Genomic DNA, 23130 nt, shown 5'->3' with positions numbered 1-23130 from the left:
CATAAGATCATCTATTTTTTTATTTACTCTTGCAATTTCTTCTTTATGCTCTTCTAGGGTCTTCTTTATGTCCTTTATATCCTGTGCCATGGTCTTGTTGTTTGTCTTTAGTTCTTTGATTAATTGCTCCAAGTACTGTGTCTCCTCTGATCTTTTGATTTGGGTGTTTGGGTTTGGGTTATCCATATTGTCTGGATTTTTCATATGCTTTAAAATTTTCTGTTGTTTTTGGGCTGTTGGCATTTGTTTTACTTGACAGGGTTCTTTTAGGATATGAAGAATTATTCAAACTGCAATCTCTAATTTGTCAGAGCTACAGCTTGGTGGTGTACACTTTCTCTAACTAACCAGCAGATGGCATCCACGAGTCTACTATTCCCTTCAAGTCAGTTCTCCTCAATTTTGTCTTTGTGGTGTGTGGGGGTCTGGTTCTCGTGGGGTCCAGTTGGTGCACCAAGTTTGGGTGCGTTGTTGGTGCTGTCTGCCCTGAATGTGGGGCATGTGTCTCAGTGGTTAGGGAGGCAGGGCAGCTTTAATAATCAAACCTCCAAGGTGTTCCTGGAGATTTAAGGCTGTTGCAAGAGTCTAAACCTTCGTTTCAGTCTCGCCACAGATTGTCTCTGCCGCTGACCCACAAGTCCTTGGTATTGGCATAGGGTCCCTGGGTTTTCCAAGTGGGTCCCTCTTCCCAGCCATGCCCTCCCAGGGCCTCTGCTGAGGGAAGGTTGTGCTATGTCACAAGTGCGTGCTGTCCCTCAAGGGAAGCCCTGGGCCGCCAGGCCGTGCAGGGGCGTTCCCAGCCTGCTGTAAAGATGGCTGAATGGGGCATGTTAATTTCCCCCTTTTCACACAGCTCCGGCTTCCCAGCACCAAGACAATTAGCAGTGGGTCCACGAAAGGCTATCTTCCACGCCAGATATTGGGGCATTCCTGCTGCTCTTCACTGTGTGGTTCTTGCTGCCATATCTGCAGCCACTTTGGGGTTTTTTTTTTTTCTCAAAAGAACTAGTCCACCTCCATGCCAGCCCACAGTTTCCCCACACCTCAGTGTGGCTGCTGGACATTCAGCAGGCTCACTCACTCATTTCAGAATGCAGACTCCTGGTTTCACCAAGTGCATGGTCCCTGTGTATTTAGCAGACCTTGTCCAGCTGGTGCATCGCTGGAATTGGTGTTCTGGGTCACTTTCTGGCTTTTATCTGGTATTTTTCATGGAGGTGTTTTTCTGTCCTGTCTCACCTAGCCGCCATCTTAGGTTCTCCGCTTATCTGTTTTTAAATTTTCCACAATGCACTTAAACTTTTGTAATAAGTCAATTAAAAGTTAATAAGTTTAAATGATTGTAAAATACAGAAATGACATTCAGAATTAACATGTTAACATTTTCTCTCATTTGCTTCAAATCTATTATTAAAAATTACATTGTTTATTAAACATAAATACAAAGTGGACATTCAGTCATCCTTCAGTCCTATGCTGCACTACTCTTCAGTCAATATTTTGACCAAATTTTTGCCAATAGACAATTTGTTCTGTTATTAATCAACATTATAAATACTATTAAGTGCAAGCAAAGCATCAGTGATTATCTGGGGAGAAACAAAAGTTCAGTGGTACTTGGATTTGAGTGATTGATAATTCCAATGGAGATTCCAAGCCCCATATATGGGGTCCAAGGAGTGACCCTAAAGCCATGTTCTTGGTCACTACACTCTAGGGAACAGTCAGTGAATGGTTTGTGGGTCACCCGGCCTGGATTTGAATCATAGCTCCACCACTTGCAGGTTGGGAACTAGAGTTATCAACATTGTTAAGAACAGTAAGAGACTGTCAGATAATCACTGAGAAAATTCTCATTGATGTAAGCAATTAGGAAAAGCAGTTTCAGAGGAAGAGTAGAGGTAGAAGCCAGATCACAAGTGTGTGAGGAGCAAATGAGGTGGAGGAGGTATGGATGGCAAGGATAGAATATTCTTTTTAAAACTTTGGATAATAAAGGAATTGGATAATAACATCAACAAATATTTGAGGGATTACATTTTTTTTTTGTTTCAGAATGGGAGCGTCTTGAATATGTTCATACTTTGAGGGTCAAGAGTCTGTAGAAGAGGAGCTATTAAAGATACTGTAGAAAAAGAGGATATTGGAGGGAATAGAGTCAAAGTCACGGGATTGACCTTATAGGGAACAGAGGCACTTTATCCTAGAGATGGCATATAGGAAGTTAAAGTTGAATGGAAAAATAGATAAAATGTAAGTAGTGATAAGACCTGGTTTATATCAAACCTGATGGCTCAATTGCTAAGAAGGCAGCAGAGGCATTTGCTGGGAGTGAAGGGACAGGACAACTACTGCAAAGTGGGGGCTTCAAGGGAAATAGCGAATGTTCAGTAGAGATGCTGAAGGGCGTAAGCAAGGATGGCAACCAAGTACAAGGCTAGCTGAAGGCAGAAAACAACTGTTTGTGGGAACATCGATTGCTATGTTATCTGTTTCCAGCAATGCCCAGATACGCTGTAGGAATAGGAAAAAGGGCAGTGGTGTATACCAATGCCCACTAGCCAGGCTAGAGCCTAGGTGAACACTAATCAAAGTTGAAAGATAGGGGTGGCAGGAGAAATAAGGATGGAACGGGGAGGGGGGAGCTCACATATCCAACAGTTGGGCTCATATTGCACAGGAAAGACAGAAGACTGGAGGATTTGACCAAATTAGGATAAAAGGATAGCATGTGAGAAGTCAATGTCTAGAATCAAAGAGTATTTGAACTGGGAATGAGACTGAGGGTTACAATATGGAGTTAAGATTTCTGAGATGGAATATTTTTTTCTGTAAGCGCAAGATCCAGGATGTGATCCTGGGAAAGAAGAGCTGAAGTGTGGTAGAGTTAAGGAGTTTCAACAAGTTAAGGCTAGGTTTTGGATGGGTCAGTTATAAGCCTTTAAAATCTTCTAGAATTATGGAAAGAGAAACGACAGCAATGAGAAAGGGCAAAAGATGACATAACCGGGTTGTGTGAGTTTTGACGTAGGATGCATATTTATTATGCGTGGAGGTGGTTATGTATCTCCAAGGGAATGCTAGTTTCTCCTCTTGGTTTCATGGTATGTGAGCTGTACAAAATAAGTAATCACCTTGCCACTCTTGACAACTGAAAGGAAAACTGCCTCTTCCAGGGAGAGGAAGGTTTCAGTTACAGCATAGATGAAACTCTGTTAAAAAACAATGTTTTCATGGAAAAAACATCTTGCCAAAAATTCTGGACAGAGGGAAGATTATTGATAATGGCTTGATGTTTCCAGAAGGCTCAGTGGAAAATGTTGAGTGAAGGTAACAGTAGAAATATTCAGGGAAAAAAGAAAGGAATCAAAATTAGAGAGGGTAAAAATCGACATTGTTGAGTGAAGGGGTGGTAGAAGTAGATTTGACTTTCATTCCTTGACAAATAATTAGAGCTTTGAAAGGACTGTTTACCAGTGGGTGGCTTCAAATGTCTTATCTTTGACAAGGTGAGGGTCCCAGGAAATATCTAGCTTAATCCCAGGGAAGTTGTAACGACTGCCACAAGATTCAAGAAGAGGCAAAAGTGCTCTTTTCTTGGGAGGAGCTGCCTCCCTCCTCACAGAGCAATGCTGAGAGTCCTCATTAGGCTGGAGCTCCCAGGAGGTTTTGAAATAGGGATATGACTGGTATGCATGGGATGAGGGACAGCAATCCCCTCTTGGTGAATTGAGAATGCTAAAATGCCTTCTCAGACACTTCAGGCAATCATGAATTAAGAGCTTGGTTACATTATTTAAAACCAAAACTCTAAAGTTCTGACCACGTTGTTACATACTAGTGATTTGTGTACCACACAAAATTAGTTGCTAATGTCTTAAATTCAAGAGATTTCCCTTAAATATGTACAAAAAATAAAAATCTATTTTATCTGGAGAAATCGGCATTATTAGGCCCATTTTCCCACCATCTGCTGGAATGAAGTCATGGCTAACTCCTTCAGATGGGGCATGCAAGCCCCAGTTCACTATAATTATTTACCTGCCTGGACCTATTTGGGATTGTGATTCCCGCTCTAGCGCTTGATGAAGAAAATAATTCCACTTATTTGAATTATATCAATGTATGATTGGTTAAAAAAACAAAACAAAACAAAACAAAAAACACAAGTTATTGATTACTACTGCATAAGATGTGCATACATATGTTTATATTAGAAATTGATTAACTTTGTGCAAAATTAATCACAATAAAGAGAATTAAAGAACATAAAAGATTCTATCAGTGCTGCCATCCTCATCCTACAGTGAGCTTAAATGTTGTTTGTTTCCAAATATGATCCAAACCTACCTATATTTTAGATATAATAGATTAGAGAATTAATTTCATCATGTCTTCCATTTTATCTCAATTCCATTCCTTCACCACCCATGCACCAGGCCCTATACTCCTCCTCTATTTTCTCTCCAATGTAATTCGATCATTCCCATTAATTAAATTATTACATTTGAATAATTAATAATATAAAAACAATCCTAGATAAAATAAATAGTGGCAGATATTATAATAAAGAAAAGATATGGTAAGAGAGTACAAAAGTCTGGAGAATATATTAATATCAAACAGTTGTAAACAGTTGTTAGAAAAATAAAATGAATTTAGATCTCAGCTTCCTAGCAGACAAAGAAAAGAGGGAAAATGTAAACAAATAGATGATTCGAAGGGCCCAAGATAAATACCCTTTACTCAGAGGAATCCCCAGGAACTTTTGTTATACAACGATCTGGGGGAATTTTCACCAGTGTGTCCAGAGGACATTGTGTAATGCAGAATCCCTAAAATGCTGAATTTTCTGCAGCTGTTTATTGAGATAGTCTTCAACATAGGCCAATGGTGAAACCCTAGTGTGCAATTTTGTGAAAAATTCTGACAGGCTAAAACATAGGGGTCAAGGTCAAGGACATGGTTCTTTATCTTGATCCAGAAGATAAATATAAAACCAGTGGAAGGAATAGCTTAACATCCAGTTTTTCAGGTAATCCACCATAAAATCTATTTCTTTCATGTGAGTTTTTAAAACATAAGAATTGGAAAGCAGAATTTGAAGTTGTAATTTCTAGCAAGAACAAAGAGTACAGAGATTCTGTGATACAATTAAGGATTGGATTAAGGTCCTTGTAAGGACTTTAAGAAACAAAACTAAAACACATACAAGAATGATGAACCATGCATGGCTGTGTAAGGAGCTGAGGATCACAGTCTTCCTCAGCAAGCATTTCTGAGTCTGCTCTAACACACAGCTGAGTCACAGAAGCCCTGGACAATGCATCTGTACAAATTTCACAATAGGCATTACCTTCCATGTCTGTAGAAAAAAAATGTATAATATCTTCAGATTCAGGCCAACTGAATTCTGGAGGACATTTGCAAAGACCTTGCATTTTATCTTTGGACATTCTCTATTGTCAGGACCAATTTATCCTCCCAAGGTTCATTCTAAGGTGTGGCAATAAAACTCAGGGTAGAGGATTCAGGATACACATATTTTGATTCCCCATGGCAGCAGATGATGTTTTGTTTTGTTTTGTTTTCTAATTCCTGTTGGTTAAGCTTTTTGAGTATCAGATTATTTATTACATTATTTTTGCAATCTGTCTCCCAAAAGAACACATAATCCTTACATGGTTGGTACTCACATATTACTGGATGACAGTTTTGTTTTTAAAATGGTAAAATTAGATACTATATCTCATCTAAATTCATGATTTTTCTCCCCTAATAATATAGCCATGTGATAGCTTAAAAACACATGCTCTGTCATCATTCAGTAGCAGTTTATTCATTGGAACATTCTGTACTCTTCTAAAAATCCAACATACCTCATCACATCTCATCTTTGGTTATTTTCCTTTTCCAAAGGTCTTATTACAACTCCAATATGTTTACCTACCAAACTCTGCCCAGAAGGGTAGTTGGACAGTAGCTTACATTTTAAATTGCAGTAATTGTGGGTATTGCTGACCTATCAATCTCAAATATATTTACAAACTACACACACAAAAATGAAATGAACAAAGTGATTCAGGTTAATCAGCTCTGACTACACATTTTAAGAAAATCACCGAGTGCACCTAGGATCCAACGCTAACAATTTGTTATGCATGGTAGTGTTACAGCTTTCTAAATGGTAACTAACTGTTTAAAAATTCCGAAGCATTCTTAAAATGTTTCACTTAAACATTCCTGCAATAAAATCTTATTGAACTGTTGCTTTTATTAATTTTCTACAGACTAGAGAGCAACAGATTCAAGTTCGATTTTGTTTTTTCTTTTAACTTTGCCTACTACTAGCAAATAAACTGTGTGTCTTTTTTAAATAAACCCCTGGCCTTGAGTTTTGGCCCCTTAATAATACCCTACATGGTTGACTACCCTTGGTGTTAAATTTTCTTAAATTGTATTTCTGTCAGTGTATCATTTTTTTAAGCAATGGACCCTATAATAGCAAGCACTGGTCTGTCAGGAGTGCATTTTAACAGCACGGCAAAGTATTTTTCACTACAGGAGACAAACAATGGTATGTATTACATACAGTAAACACTGCCTTTCGTACATAAGGTTCTCTTAGCACTTATCTGTCTAAAGTCTGTGTCCTGAATGAGGGATACAGGGGAGGGAGAGAAAGCCTGCCTCATATTAATGTTGCCAGTGGCGATGGTACAGCATTGGAAAGAGTCCACATATATTGTCACATTTCCCATGAAAGAAAACCTTGACTGAATATTAAATGAATAGAGCATGGCATATTAGCTCAAGCTTAGAAAGTCTTTTCCTTTCAAAGAGCTTCCACATCTTTCTCTCAAAACTCCTTTCCCAAGTGTTGATATTTCCTTCTTTTATTCACAAATACTATTACCAAAAACCTTTCAACTGATCTTAAAAAGCTACTAAGAAATAATAGTGCTCTCCAAATGGGGGGGAGGGGTGGAAAAATCCCAGAGAAGCTTAAGAAATTATGAGCATTTTTATTTTGACTTATTTTCTATCTTATCTTTTAAATATCTCTTCATAATTAAAAATGTAATATGGGGTATATGTGATTTATAAATATACATAAATTGAAGGTGCACATGTAAATTTCTTTAGGAATACAAAATGTTTAGAGAACATTGTGAAACAGATTATCAGTAAGAAGACATTAGCATTCAACTGTTATTGTCACCAGAAAAAACGATGCAAAAATCAAGAATGTGAAGGAAACCTAAAACAGCCTAAAATTTTACATATAATTCTACCCAGTGGGATATTAAATGTAATGCTTTGCAAGGTTAGAGAACTTTCACATGCTAAAATGGGAAGAGCACAGGCATGTAAGAAGTTTCAGAAAACCACCACCTCACTTACACAGGAAATCATGAAAGATTCAAATTCACCCTGATTTACATTAAGTATTCCATAATCTTAATTACCCATTCCAAATTCCAATAGTCTCCACAGTGAATAAATATATATTTTTTTCCTATATGGCCTCTTGTAACTACAGTATTTAGACATTTCTTCACCTATCTTCTTTGTAGATGCAAAGTTGATTAGAGATCTTCTTATAGTGGTAGTCCTTTCTAGTCTTATTAATCATTCCTAAACCTCATCTTAATCTGTTTCTTCAACCTCCTCACATTTAATTTTCCCACTATCTTATCTTCCTATGGCATTATCTGTGCTATTCTTTCTTTATGACAACAGCTACTCACACTGGAGCATCAATGTGTTCAACTCTTTATATATAGTGTTCCACTGATACCGCCTATCAACTGTATGAATAGATATATTATTCCTGTTTACAAGTATGCAAACTGAGGCCAGGAGAAATAGAGGAACTTGCCCAAGAACACAGAACTGGGATGTAGCAGATTTCAAATCTGCACTCCTCACCATTATGCTTCTCCACATGCCTCTACAATTTGGGACTAGATTTAAACTCACCTAGTTTAGATGATTTTTAGGGAATTGGCAGGAACTCATGTGACATTTATCTTTCTATAAAGTGATTTTCACAGAAGATAAAAACAGCAGATTAATACTCCATAATAGGGATAGATGACTAATTTTCTAGTAATGGTAGTTGGCAGTGGAAGGGGTAACAGTGTATGTGGTAGAAAAATTAGAAACAGTGAATGATTTAAAATACATTTTATAAGTTAAAATGAATGTAATAGAGCCTGCGACTTGAGAAACTAGTAAAAATCTGAGTTGTGGAGAAAAGGAAAGGCTCCGTTTACTACCGAACAGATAAATCCTACCACTTCAGTTATACAGGAAATCATAAAAGATTTGTGACTTTAGAATATAGGCTCAAGTACTTTGATTTACACTTAAACTTTACATTTAACTTTTTTAACTTTTGAAAATAGTTTTACATACAAATCCTGCTCTTATTAATAGGAATGCATATGATTATTTTAGTTTTGAAGATTAATGCTTAGTTCTTATTGATTTGAAATTAATATTAGTGAGCTAGGGTCAGCAGTGAGAAATATAAGTATAAACAGGACACTTATGTAACATGTCTCATCTCTTCTCATCTAGAATGTGGTTAAATAAATTGTTTTAAATAGCAATATCTTTAACTTGTTTTCTCTCAATTCTGGATTTGAATACATTTAAAATAATTAGAGCAACTATTTTATTTGAAATGGTTTTACTAGAGAATAATTCAACTAAATAGGGTACTGCTTGGCTCTAAAAAAATGAATAAAAGAGAAAAAAATTAGTCTTCAGGCCTGGAAAAACTGATGTTTCCACCTCAAGAGTAGAAAACTGGCAGCCTTGCAAAATCCACATCTTTGCGATTTTTCTTACCCAAGTGTTAAAAAAATATCAATCACTTTGTGATCAGGATGGAGTTTAATGTTCAAGGTGATAACTCTCCCACGTACTGTGTAGACAGCCCTGGTGCTCATGAATATGGGTGTTCCCTTGTATTTCAGATTGTAATACTATGATGTATAAATAGTCCATTAATCATATTAGTACTTGTAAGTAGATGCCTTGACTTAAAAAAAAAACAACAACAACTATATCATCATCACCCATTGTTTAGCAACAGTCAAGTGACCAAATCCTGAGGTCTATTTTCAGATTCATAATATTACTCAATCACACAGGGTCATCAATGGAGCCAAATAAAAAGATATCCAAAGGAACTGCCAGTAAATAATAAATGGGAAAAAAAGATCCCACTTAGTTTAACAGATGAGGCCTCTAATCCCTAATGGAATTAATTCATGAACAGCCTGAATGGATAAGCTTTACTGTGGTTCTCAAATGGAAAGTGTTAGCGATCCTTTAGGGGGCATTTGGAAATGGATAGGGATATTTTGGTCATAACAGAATATTACAACAGAATGTAACAACAGGGTATAACTAATCCTGCGTCTTCTGCTCCCACTGACTCCAGCTACATTAGCATCCTTGATGGTCCTCAAAGGAGGAAGATCCCATCCTAGGGCCTTTATACTGGCTGTTCCCTGAGCCAGGAATGTCTTTCTTCCTATTGATTCCTATGGCTAGCTCCTTCATTTTCTTCAGGTCTTTACTCAAGTCTCCATCTCAATGAGGCCATCTCTCTCTACCCTATTTAATATTTCAAATCCCACCATCACACACACACGCATGCATACAAATTCTGCAAACCTCTCATACCACTTTGTATTTTTCCCCCATAGTGTTCATCACCTTATAACATACTCTATACTTACTTATTTTGTTGATTATCTGCTTCCCCTAATTGGAATATAAACTCTATGAGGGGAGGAGGTATTTTTGCGTTTTGTTCAATGCTGTATCCCAGGGCCTTGTACAGTATCAAGAGTATACAGAACAATGATACTTGTTGAATGAGAAAATAGGAGCCAGGGATGCTAAGCGTTTTGCAAGAGGCATCGATTGCACCTCTGTTGTTAGCTTAACAACATGTGTGATGAGAGTTGGAACAATACAAACAGCATGAAAGCTATCTAGCTACCTCTTTCTTACTCTATCCCCAAAACATAAATATGAAACTCGGAGCTCGGCTTTTATGACAGGGCTACTGGCTTCCAAAAAGGATTTTTACACAGCTCCATTTTTACTTATTAGTTATAACCTCCCTTCTTCAAAATTTTTTCTATTCTTTCTTCATTACACTTCTTCTCGTTCTCTCTATTGGTTCCATAGGACATAACCAGACTAAAACTCAAATATATTTTACTTACTTATTTAACAACCACTGTGACTATATTTATTAGTTGTAGAAAATTTGAAAATAACTTACCCTTACGTTCTTCCGTATTCTACTCACTGAATACATTATTCTTTGCATAGTAAAATATTAATAACTTTAAAATTTCTATTTATATATTACACAAAATCAATTAGAACTATAATAGTCTACATTCATTATTTATAGGAATGAACGACTGGCACTCAAATATTTAAGTGACTAAATTGTTTCACTGTAAAACTGTTAAAAAGATGGCAATATGTGTAATTGTAAATAAAAACCTCAATAGTTCTCTCTCAAAAAGGACATGCTGTGGAAAGAATCTTCTAGCTCAGAACTTTTCAAAAATTTTTCTTCTAATGAGTGGACAGAGAAGATACTAGTTTTTTGTTTTGTTTTTTTTTTTTTTGTTTTTTTTTTAAATAACTTTTAAAGCAGTTCAATAACTTATAATTTCTCTATATCTTCCAAAGTGCAAACTATTTCTTCGTGAATATTCACACGTGATACTTACAGGTTTTAACATTTTGTTGTCAATATAGTTCAACTTCACACCTGTAAAACACAAACTTGCCCAATGAAACGAATACTCATATTTAATACAGAAGTTATGATTGCTTTTTCGATGCCCTTCCCCCGTCTCTATGCACCCAAGTAAAGGAATAGGTAGTCATCACTTATCTTACCTAGTCTTTTTATGTAGCTGATGGTCAGAATATTTTTTGAGCAGTTGTAACACAAAGCAAGCATCATGTTCCATACCATAAAGTATTTTAAAGTGAAACAGTCTTGACCTTTTTCTTTTTGGTGAAAGGTGAGCAGTGTATCGAAGAACATTACTTGAGAGATTTCAAAATCTTCATAAACAAGTGAATAAAATAATTTTAAAAATATTAATTAAATTTACATTTCTTCTAGAATTGCTATTAACATGTTGTTATCAGGGTTTTAGAAAATAAAAATAGAGTAGCAATCTCTAAAAATTGCCTTTTGCCGTTGATATTGCCTGCTGGGACTCCACAGCATAAGTGAAATGGAAATTTATCTTTTCCCTCTGGTGTTTAGATTACTATTATGTGTTAGCATTAGCACATTTTATGAACTTTCTTGTCCCTTTTACTAGGCCTTGTCAGAGTTGATATTTATGTTTACTAAGACTGATTTTCTGTTTTTGTTAATAAGGATGGATTTAATGTGAATGATGCTTTACTGGATTAGTAATAACAATTTTACTTAAATATGGCTTTGGAGAACTCCTCTGCAAATACTCTTTGAATTCCTAAGAGTCTTTTATTTTCCCCATAGCCCAGTTGGAGAGTTTTTGATATTAAATTGAATCATAACAACACATGCTGGTTAGAGTCTGACAATACACGCAGCTTAATATTAATTTTCCAACTTCAAGTCAGGGATCTGAATATTCCAAGATGATTACTTATCTCAAGTGTGATTTTATTTAAACTAGTAAAGCCCACTGCTAGAGATTTTTGTATCATAACAAACTAACCCTATGGAGCAAAGAAATTCAACAAAAGATTTAGAAGCTTTACCTAACTACAAAAAGACTGTCAAGAAGTAAAAGGTTTATTAGGAAATTTTGAAAATATAGGGCCTGAAACCAAAAGTGACTTGGGTGAATGCGTAGGATTCATGTGGGTATTTTGTGGATATAGTAAATATGTTTAATGAGTGTAATAAAAGGGAATGTATAGATCCTAACACCTTTAGAGAAAAATTATCCAGTAATACTGATAATAGGGAAAAAAAAGTTTTCAATAGACAAAAGAAATTGCTTTAAGGTAAGAAATGAAAATCTAAATGCCACATTTTTTTCCTTCACAATGTAAACCTTCATTTCAAAATAAATTTCTTATAAGGGCCTTGAAAAGAGAAATGCATAGCTAATCATCAAAACAAGTACGTTACAATGGTTGAAACAGACCAAGGACAGTATCAGACTCCCTCGGAGTTAAGAAAAACAGAACTAGATGATAAAAATCACCAGGGAATAAAATTTAGGCATTCTGTAGTTTTATTTTACAATTTGTCATTCCTCTTGGGACGGTGAAAACCCTATAAGAATAAATCAATGCTTTAGTTTGCAATAATAAGAAATTAGCTGGCGTCCAGTATCTGAATTTTACAAGTGTCAAACCCTCTGAAACTGAGATGATGGGGTCCAAGTCCATGAAGACAGAATGTAATGTTTATTCTAATGTTATACAGATTCTAATATCTGTATGTGCACACCCACACCCTTTCATAATGCTCAACAGGGGAAATTCCATGTATCACTATGAGTAATCACTTACATAAACCGACCTTTACAGGGCTGTGAAACAAAAAAAAATAGAAAAGAAGAGAGAAAAGAAATGAAAATGCCTTTCTCAAGAAACATGGCTCATGTCATGCTGTTTTATAAAAGCACTTAGTCACTTGAATAGAATATTGCTATTTTTATTTCTGTTTTTCTTGTTTTCAAGAACTTGTCCTGCATTTACAATTAATATATTTTAACATTCATTGAGAAAAGTGAGATATGTTAACTAAATTTTTTTTGAAGTAGGGATGAGGTTGCAGTGTATGATTCTGAATAACAGAAGACATTCTCAGAGGAACTGAAAGAATGTTTTAAAAACAAATACAAAATTAAATTTCAATACCCCACTATGTAATGAAGGGAAATACAATGGTTGTTTAGTTGGCACAATTCTTCTTTTAGGCTATATAATTTTTATGTGAAGCAGAAAACTGAACTACATAACACATTTCTACAATACATATATTCATCCAAACCATTTACAAAATTACTACTTTCAGCATATTTTTAAAATGAGATTCTTTTAATAAATTATGTTTATGCAGTCAAAACACAGCATTAAAATTTATTATTAGTCACTTAGTGGAAGTTAATGGGGAGTTTATAAATGAAGTGCTGGCTTACTTTGATATATTCTAAGAGCAACCAAAAATAGAGATTCTTTCCCAGAGTTCTATGTATTTATAAAGTGCAAAATAAGCAGTTTTAGCAATTCTCAAATGCATTTCTTCCAGATGCATTTAATCCTAAATATACTTATAAAAACAGAATATTTTTTGCTAAGTCAGGTATGTCTAACATATCCATCTTATGTGTAAAAGCTATCCTGACTGAAGTATTCCATGCTTTATAAAAAGATAAACTGTAAAGATAGAGAAAAAAGGTAAGTTTTTTTTAATTTTTAATATCCAACTAAGGAATATCTCAAATCCATAAAACAAAGCACAAAGCCACAAGGCTAAAATAATTAACTACATTAGATATATAAATACACATTCATTGAAAATGGATGTATGTCAGAATTAAGGATGGAAAGATATTGTAGATAAACTTAAAAATTAGAAGGAATTCTAAACATGTAACGGATTAAATATTTTTAACAGAAATTGTAGTAGAGGAGTTTTCACTCAGTAGAGCAAGTGTGAATTCACCAGTTTTTTTGTGTTTTTTTCCCTCAGAGTGTGGGACATGCTCCCAAAATATTGTACATTATCACTCCCCATTTATGCTGGTTAATGAATAGAACATAGTTTAAAATGTCTGAGATAGATTTCAATAATTCTTTCTGATGGAAACAGGAAAAATCATCTTAAAAACACATTTTTTATAAAGCTACAAATAAGATAAGCTAATTAGCAAGGAATATAACAGTATATTTTTGGCAGACCATGTTGTCTAATATACTTGTATGCCAAAATATTTCATAACAGAGACTAACGTAGACATTTAAATATGGTAAAACATGGCTATAATAAAGTTTTAAGAAAGCTCAAAAGCTCAAAGAGAAAAAGTTTATCACTTGTATTCCAAATAAAAGCTTAAGTGTTCAAAAATTTAAAACAATAAAATGTGATTTTTCAAATAATGATGTACTACTTCCCAAAAGTCTAATAATAGAAAGATAGCATTGAAAGAAAAAAGAATGAGCACCCCATTTAAATTTTTTTTTTAAATCTGTGCTGTGAATTACCAGATAAAACAACATTAATAACATATTCATATTTACTTTTAAGGCTATAATTATGTGCCAATATAGATTTAACCTTATATGAAATTTCAGAAGCACCAAGCTGATCAGTTTGAAATAAACTGGGCTAGATAAATGTTCTATATAGCATTTTACTTTAATTTTCTATTTTAAAGTTTATTTATAATAAATTAAATCATATAAAATTTGTAGTCAGAATACCAGGCTCAGCTCATATTAGTTAATTGGCAACTATGGTGGAATGTGAAGCATCACTCTTTCTCAGTAGTTTCATTTTAAACAAATCCTCAGAAATAAAAACAGCAAGTTGTATTAAATTTTATGTAAGACATTTTCAGCTTCTCTTATAGGAGGAGCTAAAAGTAGCTTTTATGGCGCTTTGAATAAAACTCTGTGGCAAGAGACGCAAGATACAGCCTGTGTCTACCAAATGCTTAAAATATATCACAAGTAAGAAGTTACAGGCTTCAACAAACACAAACAAAAATTACCCAAAAGTTTGAGTGGTAAGTTTTGTTCTTTATTGCCTCCAAGACAGAAAGTAAAATATTTTGATATTTCTCCTATTTCTGATTGTTTAATGCTTAACACAAAAATCTTAATTCTAAAACTGATTATACACTGACAACTTTATTCCTATTTTCCAAGCTGAAATATGGATGATAGTTTAGCAGTGACTAGAATCATTACTAAAATTGTGCTATTTTACATAATACTTGCTAATCTACTTTAGGCATCTTGTTATAAGCTTACCTTTTAAAAATGAAAACGGTTATGTACATAAGCTTTGGACACATTTTTAACAGAAACATTTCTAGGTCCTGGCATGTAAATATTGACTGGTAGATTGACTTCATGATTTTAGTCAGAAAGCTTGAGAATAGAGGGAATTTTGAAAAGTCCAATTCTTATATTCCTTTAACTAATGAGTTTCCAAACGAGGAAAACAATCCTACAAATAGGTAAATTCCGCCTTTTCAGATACATGCATTTTATGTTCTGCAAAAAAAAAATATTATATCAGCCTTGTTGTGGAAAGTAAACTATTCCACTGTTAAGGTTTGAAACTCAGAACACAGATTGTACAGTATCTGTCTTTTCCTCTTCTTAAATATATTCAATTGTGCCACAAAGGAGAAAAAACAAATCTGAAAGAAATCATTTACTACAATAATAGTTTCTACAATCCTTAAGAAAATACCTAATTTCTGATAGTTCTCGTATCATTTAATATCATAAGTCATCATTCAAAGAGCTTGTAAAACATGTCATCACTATCACTAACCAAAGCAATACAACATAAAATGTAGATCTGAGACTCATAGTAAAGCACCAGAAGTGGTTTTTTTTTTTAATTTTTCTTTCTTTCTTTCATTTTTTTTTTTTTTTTTTTTTTTTTTTTTTTTTTTGGAGAGAGACATTATTTAGGAAGTTGAATACAATTGGCAAGAATATTTCACTTTTCCTTACATATGAAACATCTGGCCCGAAATAATATCTATTACCAATAATTTACTAATACAGAAAAACTATTTTTTTATAATCATTTTCCGTGTTCTTAGGTGTCTATGGATTTATACAGCAAAATACAAATCTGTAATTTATTTTTGGCCTGTGTGACACCTCAAAAAAATTACATAAAATCCAAAGACAAAACAAAACAAATCCACATTTTAATAGAATTTCAGTGATTAAGAAGTGGCTGTATAAAAAAAAAAAAAATCTGAACCAGGAGAGAAATGAGAAAAATTATTTTCGAAGCTCTGGAAAACAGTCACAGAAAACTACGTATTCACTGATTATATTACAGATTTTGTGTAATTAAACAATTAAGAGCAATTTTAGGTGCAGCTCCCTTTTTGCCTTAATTTTATCCACTGCCTACAATTAAGCCTCTCACATAGAAGGCATTCAGTGAAAATTTTAAATGACTTCTTATACACATCCAAAGAAATTAATTTGTAAATAAAATTCATTTAATTTAACACACAGAATCAGGCTAATTTGTCCATCAGAGACATATGCCGTTGAAAGTATATACAGTTCACTGAGATGCATGCTTTCCGCACAAAGCTAATACCACATCTGTGGCATAATCTATGAAACACGATGTCTTTACACACACAACCCCCCATTCCTCACTTTCCTTCTGTAATTTTCAAGTGTTGAAGAATTGCAGTTGCCAAAGAAGTCTTGCTATATAAGGCAAATCTTCAGTTTAAATAAGGGATAAACTTGCTATTAACAACTTAGTTTGAAATGTTAACAACCCTCAGGCTGTTAACATAACAACTGGCCATTACTGTGGTAATGACCAATTTAAGAGGAAATTGTATACTGATAAATTAATATATTGGCAATTACTACCAAAGTTTATATATGAGAAAGTATGATTATATTTTTAATAAAGTTAACTAGTATTAAAAGTTTGAGCCAATCCAAAATTAACTGAGTTATATCACAAAAAACATCTAGACCCTTTTAGAAATAAAGATTTCTGATACAAAAACTATTTTGATAAATCCCCTTCAACAAAACACTCACATGAGATTATCAAATGCCACTAACATCATGTTTTTCTGACCATAAGGAAGAACAAAACAAAAAAAATTTACTTTTTCTTGCTCGATACTATACTGACAATTGTAAAGCAGCTTTACTTACAACACAGGTTTTTCACTGGTATCTTTACATTTTTTTTTTACAAGTATTCAAATGTTTCAAGAGACTTCCTTTAAATTTTATTTCATTTTTTACTTTATTTGCTTATTAGAAAACCTTGCCCTGACTATATAAACTCTGTGTTTGGAATTGTTCTAATATAAATCCGCTTGAGATACGGAAATTATAAACAAATGGAAAAGTCCAGAAGGAGTCAAAAAGCTTTGCCTGTTTGTTAGTATAGGTGAAGCAAAACTAGGTAAGCAATGTTAAATCACTAAAAGCAAATGCAGATACTTTCTGTGGAAATGCAGCTCTAACTCAAAAAGAACAGAGGAAACATTTTTATTTCAAAGAGAAAAGTTCCAAGACTAGAGAGTTCTAAAAGACCCATGAAATATGTTAATTCTGATTAGTTGTGTCATCAAAATAAGGGAAACCCTGACAGTAGGGCGTCACTTGCCATTGTTGGAATGTGTGTTTTGTGTACCTGGAGCACAGAGAAAGCAGTAACAAGTAGTCGTAATTAGGAGTTGCCAGCTGAGGCAGGCCTAAAAGGGGACAGAGTAGAATCTGATAAACAGTACTAGATTCACCACCATTAATCAAATGATGTATTTTGAACATACAGATTGAATTTGACTGAAAATAACTAAATTACATACTCAACAACACCAAATTCCCTAGAAAACACCTCCTAAAATGACCAGGATGGTTGAGTTACTGCTGATACATTTTATGTCAAAAATTCAAAAATTCAGATGTCATATTAGAAAAATGATCCACTATATCAAATATGAACACCCAAATGATGCCATATATCATTTCCCAAATTTGATAGATTGTGCTTTATTAATAAAATAATTTGCAGCTGAATGATGTCACAAAGTTCCCTGAAAAGCAAAATAGTTTTTCCTAAATAGAAATGTATGTGTTGAGTACTACAGGCTGGGGAACATGAAAGGACTTCAGTGCACGGATGCTTTACCTCCCAGTCAGTCTCATGGGTATATAACCAAGAACATCTGCTTTCTCCTGAAGCTGTTCAGATGTGTAGTCTTTGGAGGGTGGCTATCATTTCCCCTAATGATGGGGCCTTTACTTTGTTATTTTCATAAAGCTCCTGGCAATTCTGTGGCTGGTCAATGCTCAGTGATATCTTTGTGAAGGCCATTTGGAAGGACTGGTGGGAGGGAGATGTATTCACACTTGGGGAAAGTTTGCAAAACTACCAGTTAAGAATTTAAAACTGAAGTTCTCTGTCAAAGCTGAATCAGAAAGGATCGCTGAATAACTTTAGAGGACAAAATTCAGGCCCAAATAAGAGGCAGTAGTTAAAATACTTCACATGTATGTTTCTCAAGTTGGACTTTTCAAAAATAGAATCAGATGTTTAACCAAGCAACTGACCCATTTCTTTGGGTTATTCTCAGCCTACTTGCCCCTTAGGCTCTAATTTAAAAACATATGCTTATTTCTGTCAAATACATCCTTGACATTAACTGGCAGTTTCAATATAGTCAGTGGAATAATCTCTTCCTAAGTATGAACATCCCAGCATGCCAAATCCAAATACTTTAGATACTGTGTTTTGTTGGCAGTAATTTGTGTAAACACACTGGGCAACATTTTAAAGACTGACAGGTCAACATCTTTCAGGAATATAAGCTGGCAGTAAGGAAATGCAAACAAAAAGCACACTTACAAAAGTATTTTGTAAAGGATAATTCCTACCTCAGATAGTCTCTGCGACAAAGGATGAGATTAGCTTTAGTGTACAGGGTGGAGCCCACTTCTCCCAAACGACAGTCGCAGCAGGCACACTTCAAGCAGTCTTCATGCCAGTATTTGTCCAGTGCCTTTAGAAGATATCGGTCCTTGATCTTTCGGTTGCAGCCAGCACAACCTTTCGGCTTGGTGTCTGGCTGGACTGAGAGCATTTGTATACCTAAAACAAGACAAAAGCAAAAAGAGAGCTGGGACTATGAGACAGAATAAAAAGATGTCAAAGACCTGAAACAAGTTACATATCTAATATTGTCTTTTGTAGAAGTGTTAGATTTTCTTTTTTAGGGCTGTCCTGAAATCAAACTAAATTTTGGAAAAAGCCTCAAACTTTAAAGTCCTTGTCAAATCATTTACCAATGTCACAGGTATAAAGTGGTAAAGATAATGAATTCATGTTGTAAACGGTAAGCTTACATTATATACCCAGAGTTAAATAACGTTAAGTAATTTTACAGTGTTCCTGTTCCCCTCACAGAAAATTTCCTTTAGGGAGAAATATTAGTAAATGGCTAATAATTTTTAAAGAAAGTTATTTAACAAACTAATCCATGCATAGTCTATAAGAATCAAAAATGAGTTTTTCTTAATTGATTAAAAATTTCACTTCATATGTGCTTGATGGTGGAAGGAGAGGGCACCCTGTATGCACGCTACTTCCACTTTACAATGACCTGAAAAGCTCACCAACCCTATATTACTTATTTGTATTCACATTTTTCCTTGAGTCTTCAATATTTCAAAGTACTCACTATATTAAAATAAAAATATTTTCACAAGTATCTGTCAATGCCCATATTAATGGCATATCAACTAACTATACATGACTTGCTTTTATACAAAGCCAAAGTATAAGATTAAATAATTCATTAACATAATAATATACTTATTTATTTTATGGGGGAAAGAAGAAACAACAGAAGACAAAGTCCAAATATATATAATTATATATATATAAAATTACATCAACATATATAACTATAATATATATGTATATTACGTATCGACTGTACAGACATAGGGGTATTTATATATTTTAGACCTATATATTTCCTTCATAAATAAGAGGTCCAGCCAAGTTCTCTTGGTTTTTACAACTTGACTGAAATCTTTTCAATAAGGAAGATATTCACCTTCGAGTTTATTTCCTAAGTGTCAAACACCCGGCTGGGGTAAAAGCTGGACCAACTATTAAAAGTCATCATATTTATCAAAGAACTCTCTTGAAGTACCTAACATACAGCAGATATCATCTGCTCATTTTACAAATTATGATACAGAGGCCCAAGAGAGGTTGAAAGACTCGCTCAGTGCTGAACGATAGTTTTGCACTAGACTTGGGACTAGGTGGCCTTTCGCAGTCCAGAGATCCCTCTGCTATCCTTTGCTTCCTCTTCCAGGCATAAAGTTTTAAACCTGGATGTAGTAGGATATAAGACACCAAAAGTGCATGCACTTGAAACAGTTTCAAAAAAGGAAATGTCAAGCTATAATCTTCTGCATTTCCTGTGTATTTCCTCAAAAATACCTAAACCCTCTTCAGTTTCCTCTGATGCCTTCTGATGAATGCTTCACCTCCATTTCCATCAACCATCTTTTCTTTAAAAAATCACACGGAGACATCAGTGTACTCCCACAGTTGAATAACTTTTCTAGCTACAAATAATACATGAATTGTACATACTAGTGTTATGATGTTGAACTTTCATTCGAAAATAACTTGTCTGGTAGAGACCTGGAGTAGGGAATAGCAGGGGAGAAAGCAAGGTGGCTGTTCTTTCTGCACAGAATTCATAGCCGTGGTTGCCAGAGCTGCAGACTAGCAGCTGGATTTTTACAGAAGAGCAGGTGGTATCTCTATAGCCTGCTATCTGTTCCTTTTCTTTGAAGGAGCTGAGGGCCTAGTGTAGATTAATCATAACCCTTGATAGCTCTACTAAATCTCACTCTCTAGAACTTCTAACAAATGAAGTTTCTTTGATCAGAAATGGTTATCCACTTCTAGCAAGGTGCATAAGGAATGAATCCCATTAATTACAGTACAGAACATACCCAAGTGCCTCATAATCATATATCTGGGGGGAGGGGGAATATTTTGATATACTGAATGACATTCTGTATCCAGATACATTCAGAGTAGGCATTTTTAATTTTCTAATTTATAAGGCTATTATTTTTTAAATCCCATAGCTCAAAGATGAGACTTGAAAAAAAAAAAAACCTTCTTAGAAGTAGCTAAGCTATATTTCTCACAGTTCTGTTATTACTATGAAGCACAGAAAGTCAACTATCTTTATTCAAAATGTTTTGCAACCAGATACAACATTTTGGCACAAGTAACACTATCTGCTTGTCTTCACAAAATGTTTTTATTGTGTTGACATTTTAATTTAGCACTCAGAGGCCAATTAATATCTGAAACTCTTACATTCTGCTTGGCCCTGGGCATAAAAGGAGTTTGATATTTTATACTCCATCCCAGTAACTTCTTTTAAAGAACATCACATTCCCCTCGAAAACGGAACCTTTTCAATAGTATGCAAGTTAACAGTTGTAGAAAAGAAACTATTTCTTAGTTACCCCATTTCCATGTATCTAAAAGACATGAAGCAGTTAGTGGCCTCCTCTCGACATCCAGAAGAACGTGTCTGGGTAGAGTTCCGTGTTCATAAGCGGAGAAACATTTCACGAGTTGCTTACAGCACATCAGGACTCATAACTTGTTTTAGATTGGCATGTAAATTGTTCTGAGGGAAATTCTTATTGCCTCTGAGACCCTGCCATTCTGAGTTATTTGACAGTTTAAGGGAAATCATAATTTTAAAAAAAGACATAAATAATAGCCTGTGCAGTGTGGTGTGCAGAAATAAGTAGAACCATTTCATTTAAACTCTGGTGAGCTTTTAATTGCCTGGATTGTATTGTGAGGCGGCCTAACGGTTGATTGCCTCCATTATGTTCCCTTGTTCTGTGCCATTCATCCGCACAGTCTCAGCTTCAGTAGTTAACACAACAAAGTAGCCACAACTCCATAACACACAGGGGTTTAAATAATAATAATAATAATAATAATAATAATAATAATAATAAAAGATTTGCAGCACTTAGAAAAAGTCTTTTATGTATTTGGTCTAACTACATATAGTGAATGGAAAATATTTTGTCCCCCCTCAGAAGATGCAAAGAGAACAGTTTGGGAGTAGGAAAAGAAAGAGGGAATACATAAAGGGGATTGGCAGAGATGAGGTGCCTCAGGAAGGTGCTAAAATGAGAATGCAGGTCCTGCAGCTGGAAGCAGTGACACAGATTAAAAGAATTTGGCTAACAGGGCCATTCCATTGCCAAGAGGTACCAAACAAAAGATTTTCTCTCCTCCTACCCATCTTCATCCTCTCCTCAGCCCCCAACCCCTACTGGAAAACTGGATTGGGCCTAAAAGCTTGTTCTCTCTGTTCACTGGCCCAGAGCATCCCTACAGGCTGCAGCCCCCTAAGGGGCAACAATGCAAATAGATGTCCCCAGATCTCAGGCACTGTCCCCAGATCTCAGGCACTGCTTAACTCTGTTCTGCCCCTTCAACTCCCAGCCCCCCCCATCCTTCCATTCCCGCCCCCCCCCCCCACCCTTTGAGCAATGGAGCTGGGAACCAATTTGATTCCCTTTTTCTCCAATGCAGCTGCAAGGCTCAGAGATACTGACATTTTCCCACTCTTATCAGTTTAATTACAGTTACCATGGCAGCAAAGTGCTAGTGCTTGGCAAAGGCCAACAAGAGATTTGCAAGACTGAGTTCAATTTTGATGCAGCTCACATGCAAAATAAAAAAAAAAAAAAAAAAAAATAAGAAACATACATACACTCTAACAAAGAATCCCTTGCGGAGTTTATGCTCCAGCCTTTTGTGGTTGTGGCTTTGCAGCCACACAGGGATGATTTGCAAAGAATGTAGCAGTATTTGTTGCACCTAGCAAGATTAATTGGTTTAAGCAGCAGCAGTCTTTCAAAGCAGTTACAATAATAATATTTCGGATCTTTTAGAAAGACACAAAAGCGGCGGAAGAGCTGGAAGCCTTTTGAGCAGCTAAGAGTGCCGAGCGCCGGCAAAGTGCATCTATGATAGATTGTAACCTTACCAAAACTTTTCTCCTTTTTCTGCATGAGTTGATTTAGGCGTGCCTGAGTTGCAGCAGCTTTGCATTGAGCACCAAGCCGAAAGGTACAAGTGGAAGGGGGTCTCCTCGGTTTGGCTTAAGTGTGGACCTGGTGCGCATCCTACACAGCTGAGGACTGGCTATTGTGAAAGCCACTTTGGGAGCGGGTCGAAGTAGCGGCAGGAGGTGGGGGAAGGGATGAGGGTGGCCAGACGAGACGGGGCGCAAACACAGAGCCCCTCGC

General features: G+C 35.3%; 1 protein-coding gene across 5 annotated transcripts in view; it reads right to left on the bottom strand.

Annotated features, from left to right (window-relative positions):
* Positions 1–23130, bottom strand: part of LMO3 (LIM domain only 3) — a 57587-nt gene that overhangs the window by 31466 nt on the left and 2991 nt on the right. For 4 of the 5 annotated variants that reach the window (XM_037848099.1, XM_037848098.1, XM_037848100.1 and 1 more), the window contains one exon: positions 18685–18898. In XM_037848099.1, coding sequence (XP_037704027.1) covers positions 18685–18890 — 206 coding nt within the window. In that variant the 5' untranslated portion in view covers positions 18891–18898. Of the gene's footprint in view, positions 1–18684; positions 18899–22868; positions 23026–23130 lie in introns of those variants that run through there. The other variant, XM_037848096.1, reaches the window with a different exon arrangement.

The sequence above is a fragment of the Choloepus didactylus genome, chromosome 8 (genome assembly GCF_015220235.1).
Source record: "Choloepus didactylus isolate mChoDid1 chromosome 8, mChoDid1.pri, whole genome shotgun sequence".
Taxonomy (NCBI): domain Eukaryota; kingdom Metazoa; phylum Chordata; class Mammalia; order Pilosa; family Megalonychidae; genus Choloepus; species Choloepus didactylus.
Note: the sequence above shows the minus strand (reverse complement) of the source record. Positions and strands in the feature narration are given on the sequence as shown.